At 45.8% G+C, this 26,458-nt stretch overlaps 1 protein-coding gene and 1 pseudogene across 1 annotated transcript in view; both read right to left on the reverse strand.

Annotated features, from left to right (window-relative positions):
* Positions 1-7,448: 7,448 nt before the first annotated feature.
* The window catches only part of LOC132417799 (NHS-like protein 2), a 123,779-nt gene continuing 104,769 nt past the window's right edge, over positions 7,449-26,458 (reverse strand). The window contains exons 2-3 of the mRNA XM_060001594.1: positions 8,553-8,621; positions 7,449-7,555 (exon numbers count right to left, since the gene is read on the reverse strand). Of these exons, the coding sequence (XP_059857577.1) occupies positions 7,500-7,555; positions 8,553-8,621 (125 nt within the window). The 3' untranslated portion in view covers positions 7,449-7,499. The remainder of the gene's footprint in view (positions 7,556-8,552; positions 8,622-26,458) is intronic.
* On the reverse strand, positions 17,845-18,956 carry LOC132418984 (microtubule-associated protein RP/EB family member 1 pseudogene; annotated as a pseudogene).

Raw genomic sequence — 26,458 nt, forward strand, 5'->3', positions numbered from 1 at the left:
GCCCCGGGCGGCCTCGCGACAGTGGCACCTGCTCCGCCGGCCCGGGCCCCGCCCTGCCTGAACCCCCAACTTGGGGAAGCTTCCGGCCCTGGAAGCCCCACTCATCTCCACTCTCACTGAGTCTTCATCGCTAACCTCGAATAGGGGTTGTTTTGTTACACGGCCTTAACAGAATAGGAAACTGAGGGCGACAGAAACGTGAAGTGAGGGCCAGGGTCATGCAGCAGCTAAGACGCAGAGGAGAGACTAGATGAACCAGTTATCTCTGACCCCAAAGTTCAAGGTGCGCTTTACCCAGCATCAAGCTGCATTGTCCTCCTAACTGCCCCCCAACCCCACTTACAGACATACACAGGAAGGGAAGGTTGGGACGTATCATAAGGACTTTGAAAGTCAAGCACTATAGTAAACATTTGCCATTTTGGAAATAAAGGAAAAGCTGTAAATGGCATTTAAGAAGAAAGTCAGGTGGACGTTAAGCCTTGATTCTGTCAAGATGTTTTATTAGGGAGCAGAGGACATGATTAGAGCTTTGAGTTCGGAAGATGCACCAGAGGAAAACAGATCAGAAGTGGCCCCTGAGGTAGTCCAGTAGTGCTCAGTAGGGCCTAAATCAGAGTCATGAAAGTGGGAAAAAAAAAGTACAGATCCAAAAGACATTGGGGTGGGAAAAGGCTTAATGATAGATTGGATTTTCAAAAGTGAGGTTAGTAAACTCCACATAGCACTTTGTACCTCTCCTAAGGTATTACTGCACTTGATTTTGCCTTCTTTATTAGAGTGATGTTTTGTCGGCCTTGTTAGATGTTAAGATTCAGAGAGTGGTGCTGGTAGCTCAGGCCCCACCCCTGCCTTGGAGAACAGGACCTTGTGGGGGAGAATAAAGATGTCTGGGGGCAGTGTCCATCCTGTCAGCTGAATGGAACATAGGTGAGGGCAGAGCTGCTTGCCCAGACAGCATCTGCACATGGGAAAGAACCCCTAAACCAGCCCCTACTTCCTCCTTAGGAAAAGTTTGGAGGGCTCCAGCTAAACTTCAAGGCTGGCTCATACTATTAAATATCCTTCTTGGGCTTACAGTTTGCTGAAACACCTGAGCAGGTAGGTTGAGCTGTTCTAGCAGCCCCACCCAAAGCCAGGCATCAAGATCTGTGCAACTGGCTGTGAGTACCTGCTACCAGATAGTAACACTGAAGGGGCACACCTCTGGGCAGGCAGCGTGGCCCTTTTGTGATAGAATACACCATTTTTATACAAGGGTAAACTATCCAGTCATCAGAACACCCACCAAGACAGAAACCCCATGGGACTTGGGAGTGTTTTCTGGGAGTGAACCCAAAGGTAGCCAGATCTGCTTCCAAACCCACACTATGGTCCATCCAGAACATCAGGCCCAATAGGCCCAGATGCCAACCCAACCCGTCTTCCAATATATACTGTATATAGATGAACATGGTGAATGAGAGCACCTTGCTGGGAACAGATGGTTCCCTAGTTCCTCAGAACCCCACTCCATAGACACCAGCATGGAAGAGGGGGCCACTCCTAATTCCTGGTACTTTCCATCCTTCACCATTCATACTTGCTGTTATCCTGGGCTCTCCTGGATAAAAAATCATGACCCCACTGTCTCCTAATGTTACCATGTGCTGCTTGTCTCCTTCACCTACTCCCCACTTCCTTCCTTGAAGTCCAACAAAGTATGTTATCAAGCCAGAGTTTGGGGGGGTTGTTTCTTTTTGATCAGGAAAAGGAGTTGCCCCCACTTTGGGAGTACCAATGAACAACAGCCCTAGTGCCTAGAGTCCATGTTTCCAATAGATATTTACCTTTGGAGCCTAAGTGTAGGCTTTCACAAATACACAGAAACAAGTGTGTGTGTGTGTTTGTGTAGGAGGGGCTTATGTGTGTTCTTTAGCCTCTAAGCATTTTTCACGTGGGCTCCAATATTCTTCATGAAGGAGGAAAAGTTGTGTGGGGAAAAGTAGAAAACATGTCAATTCTCCCTAAATTAATCTATAAACTAATTGCTGTTCCAATCAAATCTCCACAGGAATTTTTCATAGAACTTGACAAATTGATTTGAACATCCATATGAAAGAGAATATGTACAAGAAGAGCTAAAACAGTTTTGGAGGAAAAAGGACAATGAATGATGATTCATTATATAAGGTATCAAATCTATAATAATTAATAGGGTGTGGCTTTGGCACAGAAATAGACAAGTAAATGAATAAAAGAGAACAGAGAGCTCCCTAGCCAACTCATGTAATAAGATATTAAATAAATAATATGTCATTTATAAGTCTGTGGTGAAAGGATGAACTATTCAATAGAACAACTGGTTTTCCATTTGAAAAAAACTAAATTAGATTTCTGCCTCATAGTACATGCCTGCACACAGGCACACAGGCACACAGATACACAGACATTCCAGATAGCTCAAACAACTAAATATGAAAAAATAAAACATACCTATAACCACAATGAGAAGCACGTAGGCATATATATTTGTGACTCTGGTGTAGAGAAATCCTTTTTAAACAACACACATACACAACACAAAAGCCATGAAGGGGCTTCCCTGGTGGCGCAAGTGGTTGAGGGTCCGCCTGCCGATGCAGGGGACACGGGTTCGTGCCCCGGTCTGGGAAGATCCCACATGCCGCAGAGTGGCTGGGCCCGTGAGCCATGGCTGCTGAGCCTGCGCGTCCGGAGCCTGTGCTCCGCAACGGGAGAGGCCACAACAGTGAGAGGCCCGCATACCACAAAAAAAAAAAAAAAAAGCCATGAAGGAATGCTTGATAAATTTGAATCTACATCAGAACATTTCTTAGATGAAAGACACCATCAATAAAGTTAAAAGACAAATGATAAATTGGGGAAAATATTATTTGCTATATATATTATATAAAAATTAATCTCCATATATAATTTCCGTAAATCAATAAAAAAGGCAGACAACTCAAAAGATATATAGCAAAGTATATGGTCAGTCAATTCAAAAGGAGAGTTACAAATGGTTAATAGACATTTGGGAAAATTCACAACCTCTAGTAATCAAGGAAAGGCAAATGAAAAGAACCATCAGATACCATCTTTCACCCATTACACTGATAACTAAAAGTTTGATTCTATCAAGTGTTGGCATGGAGCTGAGCAAAACTGATACTCTCATACACTGCTGGGTGGAGGACAGGCATCACAGGTAGGAATTTGGTAATACCTATTAGTATGTAAAATGCACATCCCCTATTACCCAGCAACTCTACTTCTTCGCATCTATCCCAAAAAAGCTCTGGCACGTGTACACAAATGTTTATTGAATGGATTCTTATTGAAACATCAGCTGTCAAAATTTAGAAACAACCTGAGTTCATCAAATGGGTAAGTAGTTAAATAAACCCTTATAAATGTCATACTCTGCAAAATTGTGTAACATTTTAAAAGAGTAAGTTAGGACTTCTGCTTCTGGGAAGATGGAGTAGATAAACTTTTGTCCCCCGATTCCCTCACTAAGTAAAACTAAAAACTAAGTACAACTGAAACTCTTGAACATTATAAATAAAAGAGACACAAGAAGACTCTGAAAGGTGGAGAGAAGGGACACCAGAGAGACCTCAGGACTCGAGGAATGACACAGTGGTAAGTTCCCTGGATTTGTTTTGCCTCATGTATCTCAGAGTTGGAGCTTAAAAAGCTTGCAACATGGAAACACCAATGGGTGCAGACAAAAAACAAAAACAAAAATATCTATGTCTCTAACCAAAGGACCAGAAAAGGCGGTATACCAGCCAGATAGAAAATTTTAGACACTAACTGCTCTAGTACAGCCAAACATCACAGGAAAAGAAAAATGTGGCCCCAACCCTCAACCCCACCTGCAAAGAAAGGGTTGAAAACACAGACTTTCACCCTTGCTGAACTGTAACCAGGGGTAACCTCCATACTGGGGTGATGTTGAAGAAGGCTGAGTGGGGAGCTGGGATGCACCTACTAGACAGAAAATCAGCAAGGATACAGAACTCAACAACACCCTCAACCAACGGTTTCTAATTCAACATTTATAGAACACTCCATTCAACAAAGAAGACTACACATTCTTTTCAAGTGCCCATGGAACAAGCTATGTTATACCATACCCTGTGCCATAAAACAAGCCTTAACAAATTAAGAAAAAAACAATAGAAATAAAATGAAATGTATTTTGTGACTGCAATGGAATCCAACTAGAAATCGATAATAACAGAAAGATAACAGGAAATATCTAAACACTTGAAAACCAAACAGCACACTTCTAAATAATCCATACGTCAAAGATGAAATCTCAAGAAGAATTTAAAAAAATACATTGAACAGGGCTTCCCTGGTAGCATAGTGGTTGAGAGTCTGCCTGCCGATGCTGGGGACACGGGTTCATGCCCCCGTCTGGGAGGATCCCGCGTGCCGCGGAGCGGCTGGGCCCGTGAGCCATGGCCGCTGAGCCTGCATGTCCGGAGTCTGTGCTCCGCAGCGGGAGAGGCCACAACAGTGAGAGGCCCGCGTACCACAAAAAAAAAACCAAAAAAAAACATTGAACAGAATAAAAATGAAAATACAACACAGCAAAATTTGTGGGATGCAACTAAAGCAGTGTGTAAATGGAAATTTATAGAAAAGAGGAAAAGTGTCAAATCAATAATCTATGTTTCTACCTCAAGAAACTAGAAAAAAAGCACAAGATAAAGCCAGAAGAAAGGAAATTAGGAGCAGAAATCAATAAAATTGAAAACAGGTAAACAATTAGAGAAAATCAATGAAACAAAGATCAGCAAAACTGACAAACTCCAGTAAGACCTACAGCGAGAGGAAAAAAAAAGAGAAAACACAAGTTATTAATATCAGGAACGAAATGAATATCACTACAGACCCTTCAGACATCAAAAGGCTAATAAAGGAATAAACACTAAGAACAACTCTATACACTTAGAGAATTGTGATGAAACTGACCAATTCCTTGAAAAACACAAATGCCCAAAACTCACTCAGTAGGAAATAGATGATTTGAATAGCCCTATCACTATTAAGAAAATTGAATTCATAATTTTAGAACTCCCAAAAAAGAAATACCCAGGTCCCATGGTTTCACTGGAGAATTCTACCAAATGTTTAAAGAATTAACATCAATTCTACACAATCTCTTCCAGAAAATAGAAGAGGAGAAAATGCTTCCCAAATAATTTTATGAAGCTAGTATTATCTTGATGCCAAAACCAGATGACAGTCGCACACAAAAACGAAAACTACAGACAAATATCCCTCATGAAAACAGAAGTAAAACTCCTCAACACAACATTAGTATTTAGAATTCAGTAAGAATTATACACCATTATCAAGTGGAGTCTATTCCAGAGATGCAAGACAGTTTCAATATCTGAAAATAAGTCAATGCAATCCACCATTTTAACAGACTAAAGAAGAACAATCACACAATTATATCAATCAATGCAGAAAAAGCACTTAACAAAATCCAACACCCATTATGATAAAAAGAAAAAATAAAAACCCTCTCAGAAATAGGAAAAGAAAGGAATTTCCTCAACTTGAAAAAGAGCATCTACAAAACACTTAACAGCTAACACTAAACTTAATGGTGAAAGATAATGCTTTCCTCCTCAGATTGGGAACAAGGCAAGAATGTCTGCCCTCACCACTCGAATTCAACATAATGCTGGAAGTTCTAGCCAGTACAATCAGGCAAGAAAAGGAAATAAAAGGCATACAGATTGAAAAGGAAGAAATAAAACTGTCCCTATTTGGAAATAATCTGACGGTATATGTAGAAAGCCCCAAGGAACTACAAAACAGTTCCTAGAAGTAATATGTGAGTTTGGCAAGGTTGCAGGATACAAGATACGCATACAGAAATAAATCATATTTCTACATACCAGCAATGAACAAATGGATGCCAAAATTTAAAAATACAATACCATTTACAGTTTCTCAAAATAAAATGTTTAAGTGTAAATATAACAAGACACGTATAGGACTTGTATGCTAAAAACTACAAAATGCTGATGAAAGAATTCAAAGAGACCTAAATAAATTGAGAAATATACTGTGTTCATGGATTAGAAGACTCAACATAGTAAAGATGTCAATTCTCCCCAAATTTATATACAGGTTTGGTGCAATTCCTATCAAAATTCCCAAAAAATCAACTTAAAATGCATCACAAACTAATCTTATTTTGGTAATCATTTTGAAACATATATATGTGCACCAAATCATGTTGTACACCTTAAACTTACACCATATTATATGTCAATTATATTTCAATAAAGCTGAAAAAATGCATCACGAACTTAACTGTAAAACTATAAAATTTTTACAGAAAGGAAAATATTCGAAATCTAGAGCTAGGCATACAGGCTAGATTTTATACATGACAATCAAACAATGACATGAACAGATAATTCATTGAGAAGGCTATATGGATGGCAAATAAGCACATAAAAAGATGTTCTATCACTTGCTATTAGGGACATGCAAATTAAAACCACAATAAAATATACTACATACCTATTAGAATGGCTAAAAAGTTTTTAAAATGACCGCACCAAATGTTGGAGAAGACGCCAAGAAATTGGATCCCTCATTCATTGCTGATGGGAATGTAAAATGGTATGGCTATTCTGGAAAACAGTTTGGCAAGTTACTTTAAAAGCTAAACTTGCAACTACCATATGACCCAGCAATTGTACCCTTGGACATGTATCCCAGAGAAATGAAAACTTCTGTTCACATAAAAACCTGTTACATGACTGTTCATAGCAGCTTTATTTATAATAGCCCCAAACTGGAAATAATCCATATGTCCTTCAACAGGCGAATGGATAGACTATTTGTGGTATATCCAAGCCATGGAAAACTACTCAGCAATTAAAAAAAAACAGACCGTTGATACCCACAACAACCTGGATGAATCTCCAGATAATTATATTGACTTAAAACCGAACAATCCCTAAAGGTTACATACTGGATGATTTTATTTACATAACATTATCAAAATGACCTAATTTTAGAAATGGAGAACAGATTAGCGGTTGCCAGGGGTTAAGGAGGAGGTGGGGGGTGGGGAGAAAACTGAGTGTAGCTATGAAAGGGCAACTTGAAGGATCCTTGTGGTGATGAAAATGTTCTGTATCTTGACTGTATCAGTGTTACTATCCTGCTGGTGATATTGTCCTATAGTTTTGCAAGAGGTTGTCATTGAGGAAAACTGGGTAAAGGGTATATGGGATCTATTATTTCTTAAACTGCATGTGAATCTTCAATTACCTCAAAATGAAAAGTTTGATTGAAAAAGAGTGAGTTAGATCCATGTGTCCTGACATGGTAAGGTTTCCAAGATACATTGTTAACTGAAAAAAAGCAAGTTACAGATCAATATATACCGTGTAATACCATTTATTTTTAAATACCCACATACAACCAAACTATGTATACATAGAAAGAGATTAGGAAGAGAGCGCTCTTTGCTGATAACAGTGGTTGTTACCTCTGGGGAGCAGACCTGGGGAGGGAAGAGGATTTTAACTGTAGCTGGACTGTTTGATTTTTTTTCACAATGAGAATATCTTCATATACCACTTGTATAGTAAAAACATTATCCTGGACACAGCTACAGAATACTAGGAATTCAAACCTGTTTTGCTTGTCCTGATCTGACCTATCCCTGTTTCACCACCACTGTGGCCAGAGGGCCCAGCTCACATCCCCCTGCCCTTGAGCCTCAAGGAAGTGCCTCCTGGGCCCACCTTATTTGGAAACAGGCCCATTAGCACTACTATTGAGGTATGGGTGTACCACCTGGAAGGGCCAATGTCCCCATGACTGTGAATCTACCCACTGCTGCTGACTTAAAAATACACAAAGCTCAGCCCATGCTAATCAATGCAACAGCAGTTTCCATAAGGTTCGAGTTGACAAACTGTCATGCAAGTTTCGATGCTGAGGGCACCAAAGGCCTCCCCACCCTCTGACTTGAAATACCGCAGCAGCAGTCGAGCCTCTTTGGAGAAAACTGAGAGCAGCAGGCATGAACAACAATTGAACACCTACCCCCAGCTGTGCCTGGCTGAGAGCAGACTCACCGTAGGGGGGCCTCTGAGAGTGCTTCATTCATTGACAAGATATTTATTGAGCACCTACTGTATACTATTCTAGGCAGTGATAATAGCAATGAATCAAACAAAGTCCCTGCCCTCATGGAACTCCCATTCTAGTGGGGGAGCAGATGATAGGCAAGATAAATAAATTATATGTTATGTGGTATTAAGTGCTATACGAAAGCATAGCATGAATGGATGTAAGGTGTTGGGTGCTGGGGGCTGAAATTTTAGAAATGGTGGCCAGAGAAGGCTTCACTGAGAAGGTAACATTTCAGTGGAGGGCTGGAGGGAGTGAGGGAGCCAGCTACAAAGCTATGCAGAGGTTGTGCACATTTTCCATTTGCCCCTCCAGATCTTGTCCACCCTTTTCCACCCAGCTTCGTGCCTTGGTAGGCTGACCTGTATAGACTGCATCGACAGGTTCCCTCGCCCTCTGGCTTCGGGTTAGGTTTGACCAATGGGAGGCACCTGCAAGGAGATCAGAAGGAAAGAGAAAGTGAGATTTTTTTCATCAGCTCTCGCTGTGCAGGTTCATCACGGGTTGGCTGCATCCCTCCACCAAAGACCACAATTCCTGTCAGGTGGCCTTCTCCATACAACAACCTTTCCCCAGTTCCCATAACCACTCTCTCCCAGGATCCTGACTGATACACTAGGGTAAAGCATTCCAGGCAGAAGGAAAAGCAGGCACAAAGCACAAATGCACCTGGAAAGCTTAAAGAATGATCAGGAGACGAGTGTGGCTGGGATGAAGGAGGTGACGGAAGGATTTGTAGGAGATCATGTCAGGGAGGTAAGGAGGGTGGCAGATTCTGAGGGCCTCGCAGGCTACCCTAAAGACTTTTAATATGAGTGAGATGGGGAACAATTAGAGGATGTTGAGTAAAAGACTGACATAGACTATGTTTTAACAGCATCATTTTAGGAGACTAGTGACAGGCAAGAGAGGATGATGGCTTGGACTAGGTGGTAGCAATGGAGGTGGTGAGATGTGGTCGGATTTGAAATAGATTTTGAAGGTGATGCCAAAAAATCCTGTTCACTAAAATGACCAGAGCGAAAGCCCAAACCCAAGATCAGAGACTTGTCACCTCTTAACACTGAATATCACTGAAAATTCTGTCACTCCACAAGATTTCAGAAGGCCCTGCATGCGGCTCGATAATCCTAATCCATTACCACTTGTGTAGGACACACAACTCTAGGCCAAAGGCCCAGCCCCAAAGGTTCCCAGAGTGTACCTGACTCCAGAACAATTCCATAAAACTATCATCACAGACTTTCTAGCCAGCCTACCCCACCCTAAAACCACAACTCTATGGGGGTTGTGCTGCGTGCCATTGTGCCCCCAATTGGGTCCAGCCTCTGCCTCCACTGGCTCCTCCGTGAGTTGGCCTAGCCATGTCACATCAGAATTCTGGGAAACACTGTCCACACCTGCCCTGTTCCTACCTCCTGTCCTCTGCTCACCATCACTCACAGGCTGGCAGCAGATGGATGGCATCCATCAACCACTGAGCAGATAGGGATGGGTCCCAGGGATAGTCAGAACACAGTGTGGGCAACATCTCAAAGGTACCATGATTTTGATAAGGATTTTAAATTTTGCCTGGCAGCCATCAACCAGATCACTGGCAGATCATTGGGAAGAAAGAGAAAATAGAAAACTCGGCTCCACGGGCTAAAAGCCCCCAGCCTGAAGTATCTTCTGGGAAGAAAAGCACCCTGGCATTTTTTGAGTGCACACTGTTGATGCTCAGGACAAGGCCTATTGCTTCATATTCGTGAACACCCAGCAAAGGCACCCAGCTGCAAACTGGAAAACAGCACATGATTCTGAGGACTCATTCCAGAGCCAGGAAAAACTGATGGTATTTTGTTTATGTTCAGAGAAATCAACCCAGAGATCAGCCCCACAGCCAAAGTCAGCAAGACCAGGGAGAAAATTGCTGCCAATCAGGGAGGGGATGAACTGCACTGGAATCCTGGATCCAGGACTTTGAACCTATGTGCCCTTGGGTAAGATTCTTAACCCTCCAAGGACCTCAATTTTCTAACCTGTAAAATAGAGACGATACCTACCTCACAGAGTTGCATTAAGGATCAAAAGAGCTTGTGTGCGTAAAATGTGTCTGGTGTGGCCTCTGGGATACTAGCTGCTCACTACATGTTGTTTTTCTTCTCGTGTCCCCTTATCTTTGGCAAGAGCCAGGCCAGTGGTATGGTGCAACTATGGAGTTCCAGTGGCCCCCGTTGCCCTTAGGAAGATCTCTCTGAGGAATTCTCTGGCTCTTTTATGCCAATGCTGTTTTTTGCTCTTTACTAAATGGGCATCCTGGGCAGCTGGCATTTGATCCCAGCAGGACGTGATTCCATGCACAGCTGGTCACTGAAGGGCATTAATGCCTATTAATTAACCGTACATTCAGCTGACCTGCCTAGGCAGCTGCTTTCATTTCCAGAGTCCCAAATCTTTTCTTATTCCGTTCCAGGTTGTTTGAATTTCTATGTATGGAAAGCCGTTGAAGCAGACCGTGGCTCTCTCCTCTCCTCTTTCATCCTCTCAGCCTCTCCTCTCTTCTCCATTCAGCCCCCTCTGCCTGCCCACACCTTGGCTCTCCATCTTTTTCCTTCTCTCCCTTAGCTCTTTCACTAACCCTCATCCGAAGACAGTGCTTATGGAGAGAGCAGTTAAAAGTGGCTCAAGTGGATGCATTGTCAGGCTTGGGGGAGACCACTGTACTTTCTCTTTGCCCTGTCCTACCAGCCCATCCCCAAGCCCACTTTCCCGTCCCTTCACACTAGGCTGGGTAACGGGATGACAAAGCAAAACATGGCTGCCGCCCTCAGGGAACTCTCAATCTAGTGGGAGAGACAGAAGCCCCACAGTGTTATGAAGAGCTGGAGAGGGAGGTACAGAGATGGGAAAGTGTGCTTGCCTCTGAGGGGTGGGGGAAAGCTTTACAAAAGAGCGGAGGCTTGAACTCAGCCTTGAAGCCTGAATTTATTTTTCCAAATGGAGAGGGGGTCAAAGGGTATCCCAGGGGAGGAGGTGGCATCGGTGAAAGAAGGACAGTGTGTGTTTGGCGCTCTGTGTGGCCAGATGGTAAGGTCTAGGAGATGAGCACCAACAATCCTTGAAGGAGAATCTGGAGCCAGCTTGCTGGGCAGCGTGACTGAGGGGGTTAGGGTGTGAGGGTGGACCTTGTGAATGTTGAGAAGGGACGTGATGAAAGCCAGGTTTTACGAAGATAATTCTGGAAGGCAGAGAGACCAGAAGAAAAACGGAGGCCAGTTAGGAGGCTGCTGCAATGGTCGTGGCATGAGCAGAGGCCCTGAACTAGGGTGCTAACCTTGGGAATGGAAACGAAGGGGCAGAGGTGCCCCCAGGGCCTACTTCTCCAGCTTCAGCCTCTGTTCTGAATTCATTCTTCACCTTTTCCCCAATATCTTCTCCCTTGATGATCTTAACGGATGCTGGGTCTCAACCCTAACTCCCACTTCAAAGTGGATTTATCCCAAATCTATATCTTGAGGTTGACTTCTAACGTGCACCTGGGATCAAATAGTGGTTGTTTTCTGAACATTCTCAAAATACCATCTCATCATCTCATCATGTTCAAAACTGCCATCAGGGTGCCTGCAGCTCAGCCCTAAGCCAGCCCGAGGAAACTGTGGACCTAGGCTACCTTACAGGCTTCTGGGGCCTAACTCAGCCACTGAAGGATTATTTTACACCTTTCTGGGACAAATTTGATTTCCCAGTTCTAAACCACCAATTCCATGTGGACTTGGAGGACTCAACACGTTCATACCTTGGGGATGGCCTTCCTTCCCTCATGTCCTGTCAAGTCCCTCCGCAGTGGTCCTCAGCCAGGGGTGGGTCCTCCCAGCCCCTGGAAGTATTTGGGAATGTGTAGAGGCATTTCTCGCTGTCACAATGACTCCAGGGTGCTAAGTGGGCCAGAAGTCAGGATGTTGAACATCCTGCAATGCACAGGACCATCCCACACTGCAAAGAATCGTCTCACCCCACGTGCCAATAGTACTCTCACTGAGAAACACTGTGACCACGAGCTCAGTTGAGGGCAGGAATTCTGTCTATTTTGTTCTCTACTGTGTTCAGCAGAGTGCACAGCACATGAGGGTGTGCAATGAGTGTTTGTTAAATTAATAAATTGACTCACCCCTTCATATAAGCAACACCTACTGAGCATTGCCCTGGTGCTGGGGATAGAAAAACAAACAAGACTTGGGCAGTGCCTTTGTCCCTTAGCCAGCCTTAGCTGGGAAGGGTAAAGATGATCCTGAGATGGAGGCTAAAAGTCAAGAACACGTCACCTTCCAGAACTACCACGGGGTCCCTTCCTAGCGAGCAGAACGTACTGCCAGTTAAATGATGAATTGAAACTCATTCATTCATTCAACCAGCACTTGAATAGCACGTGAACTTTTTGAAGTACCTTCTCACACATGATCTTGCTGGAGTTGGCCTGGGAGGAGGGGAGGGTTAGGGCGGGGGCTGGAAGCAGAGTGGAGGCCTGAGAGGTTCCTGCCCAGCTCGGGCTGGAACAGACAGGCCCAATCAGACAGTCTCTTGGGACTGGGGGGCGGGTCTGGTGTAAATGGAAATGTGTGCCACATGGCCTGAATTGCAGAGGCCGGCCTCAGGCTCCCACAGCCCCCAAACACTTCCAGATGGATTTATTTATAACTCCCAAAGCAGAGGCAGCACTCCGTTCCTTTTCCTCACTCTCCTCCCCACTCCTGGAGCAAGGCTTGGCCGCCCCTTTCCACTCCGGAAACCAGCAGGAGATGGGAATGTGCTGTACTGCTCAGCCCAAGTTCATGGTCACTGCCTGTCCCCTAGGTGGCAACAGCAGCTCACTGTGTGGGTGCCGACTAAGCTGGCCATACTCCTGCCGGCCCCCCTGCCCCCCCCCGCCCCCGCCCCCCCCCCCCGGCCTCTGTGGGCTCTCTGCTAAATGGGTGGTGTGAACTGGTCATGTTCACTCTGGTAAGTTTCTATTTCCAGACTTGCCTCCAGTTTGTAAAGCCAGTCACACCCATTTCTTCTCATTCTCTGTCTCTGGTAGATTCTGAGCTCCCTCCCCTCCACCTTCTCCCATAGGATACTGCTTCTCACTGTACAGGCTGCCAGAGGCTTTGGACTCAGATGTTTTCCAAATCAGGAAACTGAAGCTCAGAGAGGTTGAGTGACTTGCCCAAGGTCACACAGCATGTTAACTAGCAGAGCCAGACATCTAAAGCCCTAAGCTCTGTCTCTGATGCTAGTGCCTCCTGGACCTCAAGTTTCCTCATGTGCGAAGTGGAACAAATGCGTGACAGGTGGTCTGGTTGGAAGTGTGGGCTCTGGAACTGCTCTGTATCGAGTGTGTGCTGGTTCTGTCATTTACTGGCTGGATGACCTTCGATGAGTCACTCTTCCTCTCTGTAACTCAATTTCTTTATCTTTGAAAGATTAAAGAGAGAATGGGGGGCTCCCCCGGTGGCGCAGTGGTTGAGAATCTGCCTGCCAATGCAGGGGACACGGGTTCGAGCCCTGGTCTGGGAAGATCCCACAAGCCACGGAGCAGCTGGGCCCGTGAGCCACAATTACTGAGCCTGCGCGTCTGGAGCCTGTGCTCCACAACAAGAGAGGCCGCGATAGTGAGAGGCCCGCGCACCACGATGAAGAGTGGCCCCCGCTTGCCACAACTAGAGAAAGCCCTCGCACAGAAATGAAGACCCAACACAGCCATAAATAAAAATTAATTAATTAATTAAAAAAAAAGAGAGAATGGACTGAAATGGTTTAGCACAGTGTCTGGCCCATAGTAAGCCCACAATAAATAATAACCAATATGATAGCTTATTGCTCAGTTGCATCATTAGAAAGCTCACAGCTCCCATCTCTTAAAATATGGACCAGGCCCCATACAAACATCGCCTCGTGACTCCTCACACTATACAGAAAGAAGTAAACTTGGGTTTGGAGAGATTAATGACTTGCCTAAGGCCACCCTTGTAGGAATAGAGGAAGGGCTTGAACCCGGTTCTAGGTGAGTCCAAGGTTACGGATTCCATGTTTCTTATAGTCCTATAAACTCCTATAGAGTCTGAAGGATAAAAGCCCCCATATGAATCCTTTGCCCTGCCTCTCCCACACGACCCCTGCCCTATCTTGCCTCCTTTAGGACTGGCCCAGGAGCTCCTTCTGTCTGAGCATTTCGGTGGCCCTAAGCAGGGCCTGTGAGCACATCAGACCTACAGGAACCTGGGGCTGAAGCCTTCCCGCTTCCCTCCTCTCCTAGCCACAGCTGGAACTGGTGGTGGCTGGAGGGGGCAGGGTGGCAAAGAAGGCAGATGAAGCCTCCAGGGTCAAGCTTCTAGATGCACCGTATCTGTTTCCTGTACAACCTCTTTGCCCTCAAAGTTACTCAGAACCAAAGTCTGGTGAACCCACCTCTCTGCCTCCACGGGTCCAGACAAATTTTCCTGCAGCTGTTTAGCAACACATGACACCAGATTTCTGCCCCAGCGGGAGTCTACGGTATTCTCACATTCCTTTCTGCTTGCTGCTGCGCAATGAAACATGCATCATTTCTGCATGTTTTCCCATCCCACACCACACATCAGTACCACCAGTGATGGCATGAGGGAATAGCACAATCTCTGTGCACATATGGGCAAGGAAATAAGCAGATGCTTCTCTCAGTTGAACGTGACTCACCAAAGGGGCTCCAAATGCCATGAACAATTAGGTTCAATCTAGCTGTATGTCCCTCAGCTTTTCAGTGAGCTGCCCAGGAAGCTCAGAATTCCTGATAGCCCAAGAATAAGTGCAGAGTTACTTCATAAATGCCCAGCACAGAAAGGACATTTAGTAACTGCTTACTCTCTATCCAAACAAAGTAACTCTCAAAGTTTGTGGACAAACATTACCAGAGAGTCCCAGGGGCAGCTCCTCTCTGCTTCCAGCATTGACGTTTAGGAGAGATTCCTCATCAAGCACAGGCATTGGCCCTTACCCCAGAAACGACCAGATCTCCAGCCCCAGCCCTACTGCATAGGCTCTCTGAGCCTCGGTTTCCTCCTCTGTTGTTCTGAGGCATCTAGCATGAGTCAGGTACATTGATACTTTCTCAACAGACAGTACGTTTATAAAGCTTTACCTTGGAGTAAAAGTAAAGTTTTACACATTCTAGAGTCATCTGGAGGATGATTCAGGAAAGTCTTTATTCTCTCAATACTTATTGAGCATCTACTAGGTACAGAGATGCATGGGAGAAACAAAATAAATTCAAAATAAAGTTTCTTTCCTCCAAGAGACTCTAATACAGCTGGACATTTAGATAAGTGTGGAATATTTCAGAATTTCTGAATGCCTTGAGGAGCCAGGCAACTACTATAAATGAGAGAAGGAGGCTGGAGTAATATAATAATAATAATAATAATAGGGAGTGGTGGGAACTGTGGCGAACTGGAGAGCAGGAGCTCCATCTAACAGGGAAGCCATCACCCCAATCCAGCTAACTACTAACCTGTGAGAACGCAGAGCCAGTATTACTAGACTTCTCTGTTTTTCAAAGAAGCCAGAAATCCAGATTGAATGGAAAGATTACTAATTGTGACTTGTTAACAAATAATTTAGAAAAGAAACAAACCACAAGCAGACTAAACCAAACATATCTGTGGGCATTATTCGGCCCACCAGCCACCGGTTTATGACCTGTCCATTATGGTAGATGATACACTGTCAAAATAAGTGTTACTGACAATAAGTTCTGGAGGTGCTCAGAGGAGGACGTGAGTCCCTTGGGTTGGTATAATCTGGAAAACTTTCCTCAAGGTGGTCAGATTCAGACCAGGCCCCAAAGTGTGGGTATGAATCTGACAGGCAGAAGGAAAGGGCACGAGGCTTTTGGCAAGAATAGATGGGGGAACCAAGAAGGTTGTAGTCAGAGCTCAGAGGTAGTGAAGGGGTGCATCTGGCTGTTATGAAGCCTTCTTGGGGGAACGGCAACCTCTGGCCTTTGGTTGGTCTCAGTGGACGAGGTTTCTTGTGACCAGAATCAGGAATCTCAGAGTGGAGGAAACAAGGGAAGATAGGGAACTACTACTTAGAGGGTCTGATTCTGAAAAGCCAGTCAGAGAGTAATATTAAACACAGACAGACGCCTCATCAGCAGGCATGGGGAAAGGCCATTTTAGTAAGTCCAAGGCCTTTTCTAGAATACAGCAATGTAAAAATCTGTGAGAAGCACAAATAAATAATGCAGGATCCTGGCTAGTGACTAGAAACAGGTCCAGAAGGTGGGAGTGGATAAACCACAGTACGATGAGACGTACCATGTAGGAAAGGGGGCTCTGGCCCCATACAAGCACTGGAGAAAGGAAAAAATGAACAGGAGCTTTGAAATAGCCAGCAATCCACAAAAATCCTGGAAACTATTTAAAAAACACTTTAGTAAGAGCCAAGGTAAAATATAGGTCCAGGATTAAAAGCCCCAGGGATTAGAAACCATTCTCCCACAGGGTTCTCTGGCAGCTGGGATAGTAATGGAAGGAAAGAAGGCACTTTACCCAAAGTGGAGGGCATGGAGATGTGTGGCATGCAGGTGTCAGGGAGAATAATATCGGCCTTCTATCGGATTATGTAACCCCTAAAACAAGAGGCAAGGTGGTTAAGGGTCATAGAAGAAGAATAAGTGTGGTAGGCAAAATTATGCCCCCCCCCCAAAAGATGTCTGTGCCCTAAATCACCAGAACCTGTGAATATGTTAGGTTAAATAGCAAAGTTCGGAAATAAGGTTTGCAGATGGAATTAAGGTTGCTAATCAGCTGACCTCAATATGGGGAGACTCTCTTGCATGTAGTAGGTGGGCATAATGTAATCACAAAGGTCCTTATAAAGTGAAAGAGGGGGGCATGTGAGGCAGAGTTAGAGAAGGAGATGTGACAACAGAAGCAAGGTCAGAGAGATGGGATATGAGAAAGACTCAACCGGCCGTTACTGGTTTTGAAGATGGAGGAAGGGGACAAAAACCAAGGAATGCAGGCAGCGTCTAGAAGCTGGAAGCACCAGAGGGAATGCAGCCCTGCCAACACCTTGATTTTACTCCAATGAGACCCATTTCAGAGGTCTAACCTCCAGAACTGTAAGACAATATATTTCTGTTGCTTTAAGCCACCAAATTTGTGGTAATTTGTTACAGGGGCAATAGGAAACTAATACAACTAGCTTTGAACTCAGATGTAGGGTTTAATCCTGACTCCACTATACAGCAATTACTTGACCTTGGTCCAGTCATTTAACCTCTCTGAGCCCTAATATCCTCATCTCATCCTCAGAAATGATGTCCATAATATTTACACTTCGCAGAGTTGAGGTGAAGAGCAACTGAGATGATGAACATAAAAAAGCTAGCACAGCTTGGCACAGAGAAGGAAATGAGGATCAGGCAGCCCCGTGAGGGCTGGGAACAGCAGCTCCCAAAGGTTCCAGGTTCTGGCCCTTCCTTCCCAGACACAATGTCAAACACACAGAAGCTCCTGTCATGTTACATTTTACATTTTGAAATATGGAAGCATCTTTTAAATACTCTTAAGGCATTTATTTATTAAAACGTTCTCTGTCAAGATTTCACATTAGCTTAAAATTCAAACCAGTCTTTACACATCTCTACTGAGGTCTCCCCCTTCTCCAGCCATCAGTGCTACCAGCATCCACACAGTGAGCCCCATGGTCAGCCTCTTTGTTCCCTGGGTGAACCAACTAGATGTTAATACTGCTCTGCTACAAGGTAAAAGCTCCTAACTCAAACTTATTGGAAAAGGAGTGAAACTTCTGCAAAGTGCACTTTAAGAAGAGGTACTTTTTGCCTATGAAAAGAAACCAGTGAGTCCTCTAAGAATAAGAAAGGGGAATATTTTACAGTTAAGCACATGATTTGGAGTGAAGAATTCGGATGATGCTCAGCTGGTCCAGGCTGTTAATACTCTTCTTGTTCCTCCTGCAGGCCCCCTTCATCAGGTATCACGAAGCCTTCATCTGTGGCATAGAGAATGTCCACAATCCTCTGCAATACAGGGTTGTTTTCCCCCTCGTTCTCCTGGCAAATCAATTCAATGTTCCTTAGCTTTCCAAAGTAGAAATCTCTCTCTTTCTCCAAGTCTTTGACGGTAAGTTTCAATACGTTGACCTGCTGCATCAATTCGGCTGCTTCGTCATCCCAGGTCCCCACACCAGGATTCTTCCGCACCTCGCCCGGGGCCAGCCTTAGGGGTTGCAGTAGTTCTGTGTGTTGCAATGGGCCTCTGTGGAGCTGCACTGCTAGAGCTGAGAGGTTTCTTCGGTTTGTTCAGAGCTGGAGCAACAAGGGAGGGGGCCACCGCAGTTTCTTGACCTTGTCTGGCAGCTACAGGGTCATAGTCTTTCCTATCATAGTTTGCATCAAAAAACTTCTTGAACCACTGAACGAATTCAAAACTGTCCTGAAACTTTCCTTTTACTAATTTGTCCACAGGAATTATTTTGTCAACACCCATCCTCTTAAAACCTGCTTGTAGTATTTTGAAGTTCTAGATGTATTCGTGTTCTAGTTTAGCTTGGAATTTCACTTTCTTCAAGGTGATGGAGCCAGGGAACAGCATGTCCATAAACTGACAATAGGCAGCCCCTGAGCACAACTGTTCAATCTTTGTCAGATTCAACTGCAGAGACTCATTGATCCAGGCCAGCATGTCATGTCGACTGAGGTTATCACTGGTGACCGACGTTGAGTACACATTCACTGCCATCTTCCGGCTCCGGTTCCGTCTTCGTCTCGTTCAAACCGCCTGACCTAATGTACATTATTAACATTTTCTCCATCATTTTCTCAAGGCTAGAGTACAATGAACAAAACAAGAATCTTTCCCCTCATGTTGACATCTTACATCATTATAAAACGTGTCAAAACTGAGAAATTAACATTAATAACTAAAGTATAAAGCTTATTTGGATTTCACCGATTTTTCCACAAAAGTCTTCTCTCTGTTCTAGGATCCAATCCAGGATCCCATATTGCATTTATTCGGTCACTTACTTGGTAGAATATCCCTCATGTTGGCTTGTTTTCTGTTTTCTCCTATAATTTAATTTTTAACAATAGCTGCGTTTAATAATTGGCTCACAGGTTTCCTAAATATTGAACAATTGGCTCTCATGAGCCACAAGCCCAAGCCAGCTCTAGCACACCACTACCTAGGAAGCTCTAAGCAAAACCGACAATTCATTTGTTTTTTCCATCAATTCCACTAATATTTATTGAGCGCCCTCTAGGGGCTAGTGCTGGAGGTGTGGAGATAACGGAAACGTGCAGTCCTTGCCACTGAGAAAATTACAGGTTAAGGGACGTGGCTGAGCAGTAGCAGATAGCACCCCTAGAGCAATCAGGGCTATGATGGGAGGGAATAGGAGGTGCTGGAGCACTCAGAGGTGGGAGGGACCAACCCTGCCTGGAGAGGTCAAGGAAAGCTTCACAAAAGGAGTAAAGGATGAGCAAGAGCTCCCCAGGTGGGACGCAAGGAGATAAGACGACTGTGTGAGCTGAGTCTTTTTTAAAAAAATAAATTTATTTATTTTTGGCTGCGTTGGGTCTTCGTTGGTGCAAGCAGGCTTTCTCTAGTTGCAGCGAGCCAGGGCTGCTCTTCGTTGCGGTGTGCAGGCTTCTCATTGCGGTGGCTTCTCGAACGGGCTCTAGGCACGTGGGCCTCAGTAGTTGTGGCACGTGGCTCAGTAGTTGTGGCTTACGGGCTTAGTTGCTCCGTAGCATGTGGGATCTTCCCGGACCAGGGCTTGAACCTGTGTCCCCTGAATTGGCAGGCAAATTCTTAACCACTGTGCCACCAGGGAAGTCTGTGAGCTGAGTCTTGATGTGTGAGTGAGAATGAGCCAGTCAGTTGAGGAAGCAGAAGGAAAGCAGTCACCATTTATTCTTTCATTCTATAAGCATTTATTAGGCATCAATTCTGTACCAGGCTCTGGAGATGCCCAAATATGTAATGAATAAGGGCATTCAAGTGTGACAAGGGTTGTGATGGTGGAGACGGTGCCTGGGCTGTCTTGAAGATGAGGTGGTGTGTGCACATGTGAAGGTGGTACCATGAAGGAGCATGGACATAAGGGCACTGGCCAGACATCTCCTCCCTGGGAGTGCAGAAGAACCTAAGAGTAAGCTCTCAGGCTTCTACCATCACTTCACCTAATGCAACCAACAGCTTTTGCCAGAGGACGACTAATGCCAGAATCTTTCAATTCAGGTACAATATGTTCACACCCCCCTCTTTCCAGCCCCTCACACCCAGAGCCCCGTGTACAGACCTCTGGGAGCTACACTTAGCAACTGACTCCTGCCTTGGGCAGATGGCATATAAATGCTCTCGGGATGAGGTAGTGTTGACCAACTCAAGGCACGGGCTCTTGACCTGGGATCAAGAACCCCCAGAAGAGCTCCTATGTCCCTTTCTCAACCCCCCTAGAGATATACCTCAGCCACTCTATACATCATTATACTGCTTTATTTTCTTCATAGCATTTATTACTATCTGAAATTAAGTCTTTTCTTGCTTTTGCCTGTCTCCTCCCACTAGAATCTCAGTTCCTCAAACATAGAATCCTTGTCTGTCTTGTCATCAATATATCCCCAGCTCACAGCTCAGGGTCTGGCCCATGGGGGGTATTCATGAAATATTTGTGGAGTGGACAAGTGAACGAATGAATGGGTGGATGGATGCTATTATTCAGATTTGAGGGTTGCATTCCTAATCCTCTGTGGCCCAAATTATTTCCCTCAATTTAAAATCCGTTGCCTGTCTTTGGTGCTGTGAACTAAAATGTTGCCTGGATGTTGCAGCCATCAAGCCACCACATTACAGCTGCCCCTAAGGAAACTCAGGATAGAAAAAGGATGCCTGCCATCTAGCAGTCAACTGCTGCAGCCACCCCCGATGGTGTACCCTGAGGAGACTCAGGATGAGAAAGCACAGGATACTGGCCCCAGATAGCAGAGGTGCATATCAAAGGAATGATTCCAGTGAGCCCAGACTCTTGTATCTTCCCATACATAGAAAGCGCTAAATTCCTTAACTTGAGATATCTGGTTTTCTTCCATTAACAGTAATCTTTTGATGTTCCGACTACCTGGTCTTTTGTTGCAAAAACTCCCGTATATCCTGGCTCACCCCCTTGGCTCTTAGGAACAGTTTCTCAGCATTATCTGAGATGCTGTGTCCCAGGCTAGAAGTCCTCAGAACGTCTGCTGAATAAAACATAACTCTCAACTTTTAGGTTATGTGTTTTTTTCCAGTCAACAGTGCCTTGACTCTAAACTTGAACCTTACATGGAGGAAGAAAACTGACATGCATGAAATCCAGAGTGCTCCTCTTGGAATTGTTGTGAGAATGTGAAAGATAATGACAACTAATATTTGTTGTGTTTACTAAGTACCAGTTCCCATTCCAAGCACTTCAGATGCATTCCATAAATATTTGTCGAGTCCCTACCAGGTGCCAGGCACTGTTTAGGCCTTAGGGGTATAGCAGTGAATAAAAGACAAAGTAATCTCTACTTTTAGGGACCTTAACCATTAGCTCATTTAATCTGAAAACAACCTTGAGATGCAGACCTTGTGATCAGTCCCATTTTAAAGATGAGGAAACTGAAGCACAAGGTTAGATCACACAGCAGAGTCAGGCAGTCTGGGCCCTGAGCCTGTGTTCTTAACCAATAGGCTCCCCTGCCTCCTGAAGAGCTATTATATAGGGAAGTGCTTGGCAAACTTTGAATGACTTTGACAAATTTGAGTTCCTATTTTTCTTGGTGGGAGCATGGTGTGGGGAGGGGGCAGGAAAGAGACTGGGCCAGGGAGCTCAGAGGATGCGTGGAGAGCAGTGATCCCGGAGGTGCCTTTGGTACTACTTAGGCCAGGAGAGCACTAGCTGTGTCTCTGGAGTCCCCACTGGCCTCTTGCGGGGGCTGTCAGACTTAGCAGACTCACATGGAGTAAGGCTGCATGAAAGAGGCTGCAAGGCCTCCTCACCAGCATGTACTTAGCTCTTTGTGGATTTTTTTTTTTTTGGCTAGAGTCCTGTCCTGGTTCCCCTTCTACTGATTTGTTGCCCTTATGGGGGCCCTGCCCCACCCCCGCTGCATAGTCCTCCCATTTAGCCTCTCAGCCCAAGAAGACAAAGGAAAGTTTGGCCAACCCCCACTGGGCTTTTCTGGTTTTCTGTTTCCATTGGAACAAAGAACTGCTCACCAAGTGCTCTCTGATCTTTGGAATGAGAAAGGAAAATAGTTTATCACATGGAGTACCCCCCACACACCACCCCCATCACTCACTGGTCTCAGCCTCTCAGGACACCCAGATTCCTGGCAAGGCTAGGCAGGGAAGGCGCCTCCCTTCTGCTCAGCCTTCAGGGAGCCGGCAGGAGAGTGATGACTTCCATCTGGGCTGGCCTGCTTTCCACTCCTTGGGCTCCACCTGTGTCCTAGATGGAGCAGAAGGAAGAAGGAAGCATCCTCCCTCCTGCCTCTCCCACAGCTCCAACCACACAGATGAGCCTCCTAGACCTTGGTCAACAGATTTCCAAGTGATTCCTGCAGAAGGATGAGAGGTTGCTTGGGACCTTGGGCAAATTCCTTAATCCCTCCAAGACTCAGTGTTCACTGAAAAATGGGTCGAAGAATGCCTGCTTCATAATGTTATTGCAAGGATTAAAATTTTAAGTGAGAAATGTTTGAAAAATGCTAGGCCCCAACTAGACTAGGTAGAAGAATTTAGTTTGGTCTAGGAGAGGAGATGGCATTGCTCCAGAGATGGGCCTACCTGAGTGGTAGGTGTGGTAGAAACTTTTGCTCTGGAAAGTGGAGTAGGACGTCCTCCCAACTGCTGGGCTCTGCCAGACTTCTCCCTTGCACCAGGCCTTTGGGTCAGAGCCAGATACCCTTTGCAGAGCACCGCTGGCTTGATCGAATGTGGCTGATGGCAGCCACCCCATCCCCCATCATTATGTAACCAGCTATATACCATGGTGTCTTTACAGATGTGGGTTGAAAAGAAGATGGCACATTGGAAGAGGTCAAGAAAGCAAAAGGGAATGGCAGGGGTGAGGACCTCTGCCCTTGTGTCCATGGGGCCTGAGTTGCAAACCCAGATGGCCAGGCCCTCACTTTACCCCTTAGAGATGATCACAGATCCCTCACTTTATCAAAGAGCAAACTGAGGATCATAGAGCAGAAGGGACTTGCCCAAGGTCACCCTGGCTAGACCTGCTAACTTCTATGGACTAGTGGGCTCTCTGTTTCCCCTATACAACCTGCTCCTGTGAATCCAGGTCACATGGTCCAGAGATGGCCCAGAGCAGCCTCACTGATCCCCTCAGTCTACCTGTTTATTCAGTAAGTCCTCATTGAGTGCCTACTATGCACCAGGCACCTAGATTAGAAGGCAATGTCTGATTTGGGGGAAAATGAAACAATGAAGGGACTTGGGGGGGCAGCAGAGTTGGGGATGGTGCTTTATAAGAGGATGGTCAAAGAAGGATTTATTGAGAAGGTGACATTTGAGCAGAGATCTGAAAGAAGTGAGGGAGTGAGGCCCGCAGATATCTGGAGGAAAAGAATTCCAGGCAGAGGGACTTCCCTGGTGGCGCAGTGGTTAAGAACCTGCCTGCCGATGCAGGGGACAAGGGTTTGAGCCCTGGTCTGGGAAGATCCCACATGCCGTGGAGCAACTAAGCCTGTGCACCACAACTATCGAGCCTGTTCTCTAGAGCCTGTGAGCCACAACTACTGAGCCTGCGTGCCACCACTACGGAAGCCTGCGCTCTAGAGCCTGTGCTCCTCAACAAGAGAAGCCACCGCAACGAGAAGCCCATGCACCGCAACGAAGAGTAGCCCCTGCTCACCATAACTAGACCCACGTGCAGCAATGAAGACCCAACGTGGCCATAAATTAATTGATTTTTTAAAAATGAAAAAAAAAAAGAATTCCAGGCAGAGAGAACAGCAAATGCAAAGACCCTGAAGCTGTCTGGGAACAGCAAGGAGGCCAGAGTGGCTGGAGCAGAGTGAGTGAGGGAGATAGTGGTAAGACATGAGGTCAGACAGGTCGTGGGGGGACAGATCACTCAGGACCTTGTGGGCCATTGTAAGAACTTAGGCTTTTAGTCTGAAATAGAGACCCATTAGAGGGTTTTGAGCAGAGGCAGGACATGACCTGACTTATGTTTCATCAGGATCACTCTGACTGCTGTGTCGAGAGTCGATGTAGAGGATCCAATAACTTTATCTAACAGGCAGACCTGGTAGGAAGCTGTTGCTAATATCTAGGCGACAGATGATGGTGGCACAGACCATGATAGTGGTAACAAGTGGTTCAATTCTGGATACTACGAAGGTGGAAATAACATGATATGCTAATAGAACGGAGATGGGAAAGGAGAGAAAGAGAGAAGAACGACTTTGGGGTTTGGGTCCTGAGCAACTGGAAAGTTGGGGATGCCATTAGCTGAGATGGGCAAAACTGTAGGAGCAGCAGGTTTGCGGGGAACAGTCTGGACTTTGGCTTTGAACGTGGTAAGTTTGAGATGCTTATGTGACACCCATGAGGATGCCTGTGAAAGCCAGACCAGGAACAGCGTGTCCTCCCTCCCTCCCTCACTCGTACACTCGCTAGTTCAGCAAGGATGAGGCGAGCAAGCCCAGGCACTGGGGATGCGGCTCCCCGGCTGGCTTCCCTGTCATCAGTCTCTTCCCTCTCCTGTCCACATGACACATGCAGACTCCAGTGGTGGCCTTCCAAAGCCAAGGTCAGATCTGTCACTCTCCTGCTCTAAGCCCTCAGCTGGTCCCCACTGCCTCCAGAGTAAAAAATTATCCATCCTGTTCCTGCCACTCCCAGCCCCCATTCCTTACATAGCTGTCACAGAGCGACTCACCAGGGCCTGAGCAGGCCATCCAGAGCCATAACTCCAAGGGTCTGCTCAGGGGCTGCCCCAGGCTAGGAGAGGCCTGCCCCCTCCTCAGCTTGCTCTACTTGATTTCTTCCTCCAGGACCTGGCCAAGCCATCTCCTCTCACCTGAAGCCTGCCTTTCTCAGCTTTTACACACACAGAGGGAGCCTCACCCAGGGAGCCCTGAGCCTTTACACATTTGAGAGTCACTGTTTGCTCTCCTGTCTCTCCCCTCACTGTGCTAGTTGCTCCTCGAGGGCAGGGATTATTTATTTATTCATCTCTGTAACCCCAGGATAGCCCTTGCCAAGGTACCCAATAAAGTTTTATTGAATGAATGAATGGTCTAATATGCGACAATAGAGAGGCTAAGGGATCAGAGGGAGAATTCATTTGGCTGAAGGAGGGAGGTCAGAGAAGGTGTCACAGAGATGCTAGTTAAGCTGGGTTTGGAAGATCAGGAAAGATTTAGCCAGGCCAAAAGAATTCTCAGTGATGTGCAACTAAATTTCACTTCTCACAACGGTCACAAACTGGCAGCCAGGAGGCTGAATATGGCTTACAGATGCCTTTAGTCTGGTCATTATTTTTTTTTTTTACCATGTGAGGAGACAGGCATTATGTTTGGTCACACCACAACTCTCAGCCCTGTTAACTGCCAAGGGTGGCATGGTGAGTGTGGCCCTGCATGCATATGCGTTTGCCTCCCCGGCTCAGGGAACCCCCAAAATGCTCACTGTCCAAAATTCCTACTGCTAAGGGGAGGACAAACTTGGCTCATTCAAACTCAGCCCCAAGCCATGGAAGCCACATGGCCATGCCAGGCCTGACCAGCTGGTTACTAGCCATGGGGATGAAGACCCAAATGCTCAGCAACTACCAGACCATCGTCTCGACCTCAAAGCCCCCTAGGTGTGTGAGAGCTCTCCTCACAATGGTAGGAGAGGATGCAGGGCTTGAGCAGTGTGTAGGAAGCAGCTGCAGAGCCCAGGCCAGGGCTTGTCTTACCCTGACGCCCAATTACTCGAAAGGTAGAGAAAAGCAACCACAGAGTCCCCTCAGTGGCTCCCATCTCAGAAGGAGATGGCATTTCAGCAAGAAGCCTCACTGTGTGATGATGACAAGGCTGAACACGAGGCGCGGGTATGGGTCTGCAACCAAGACTCCAGCCTTATCTCCTTTACCCGCTAGTCAGAGAGAGCTGGGTTTCTAGGACACCCATGGCAGCTGAGTGTGCCAACAATGGCACAACTGTGCTGCCAGACACAGGCCCAGTGGGCTATGCGGAAATTAAGGTGAGAGC

This window comes from Delphinus delphis, chromosome X (assembly GCF_949987515.2).
Source record: "Delphinus delphis chromosome X, mDelDel1.2, whole genome shotgun sequence".
NCBI lineage: Eukaryota > Metazoa > Chordata > Mammalia > Artiodactyla > Delphinidae > Delphinus > Delphinus delphis.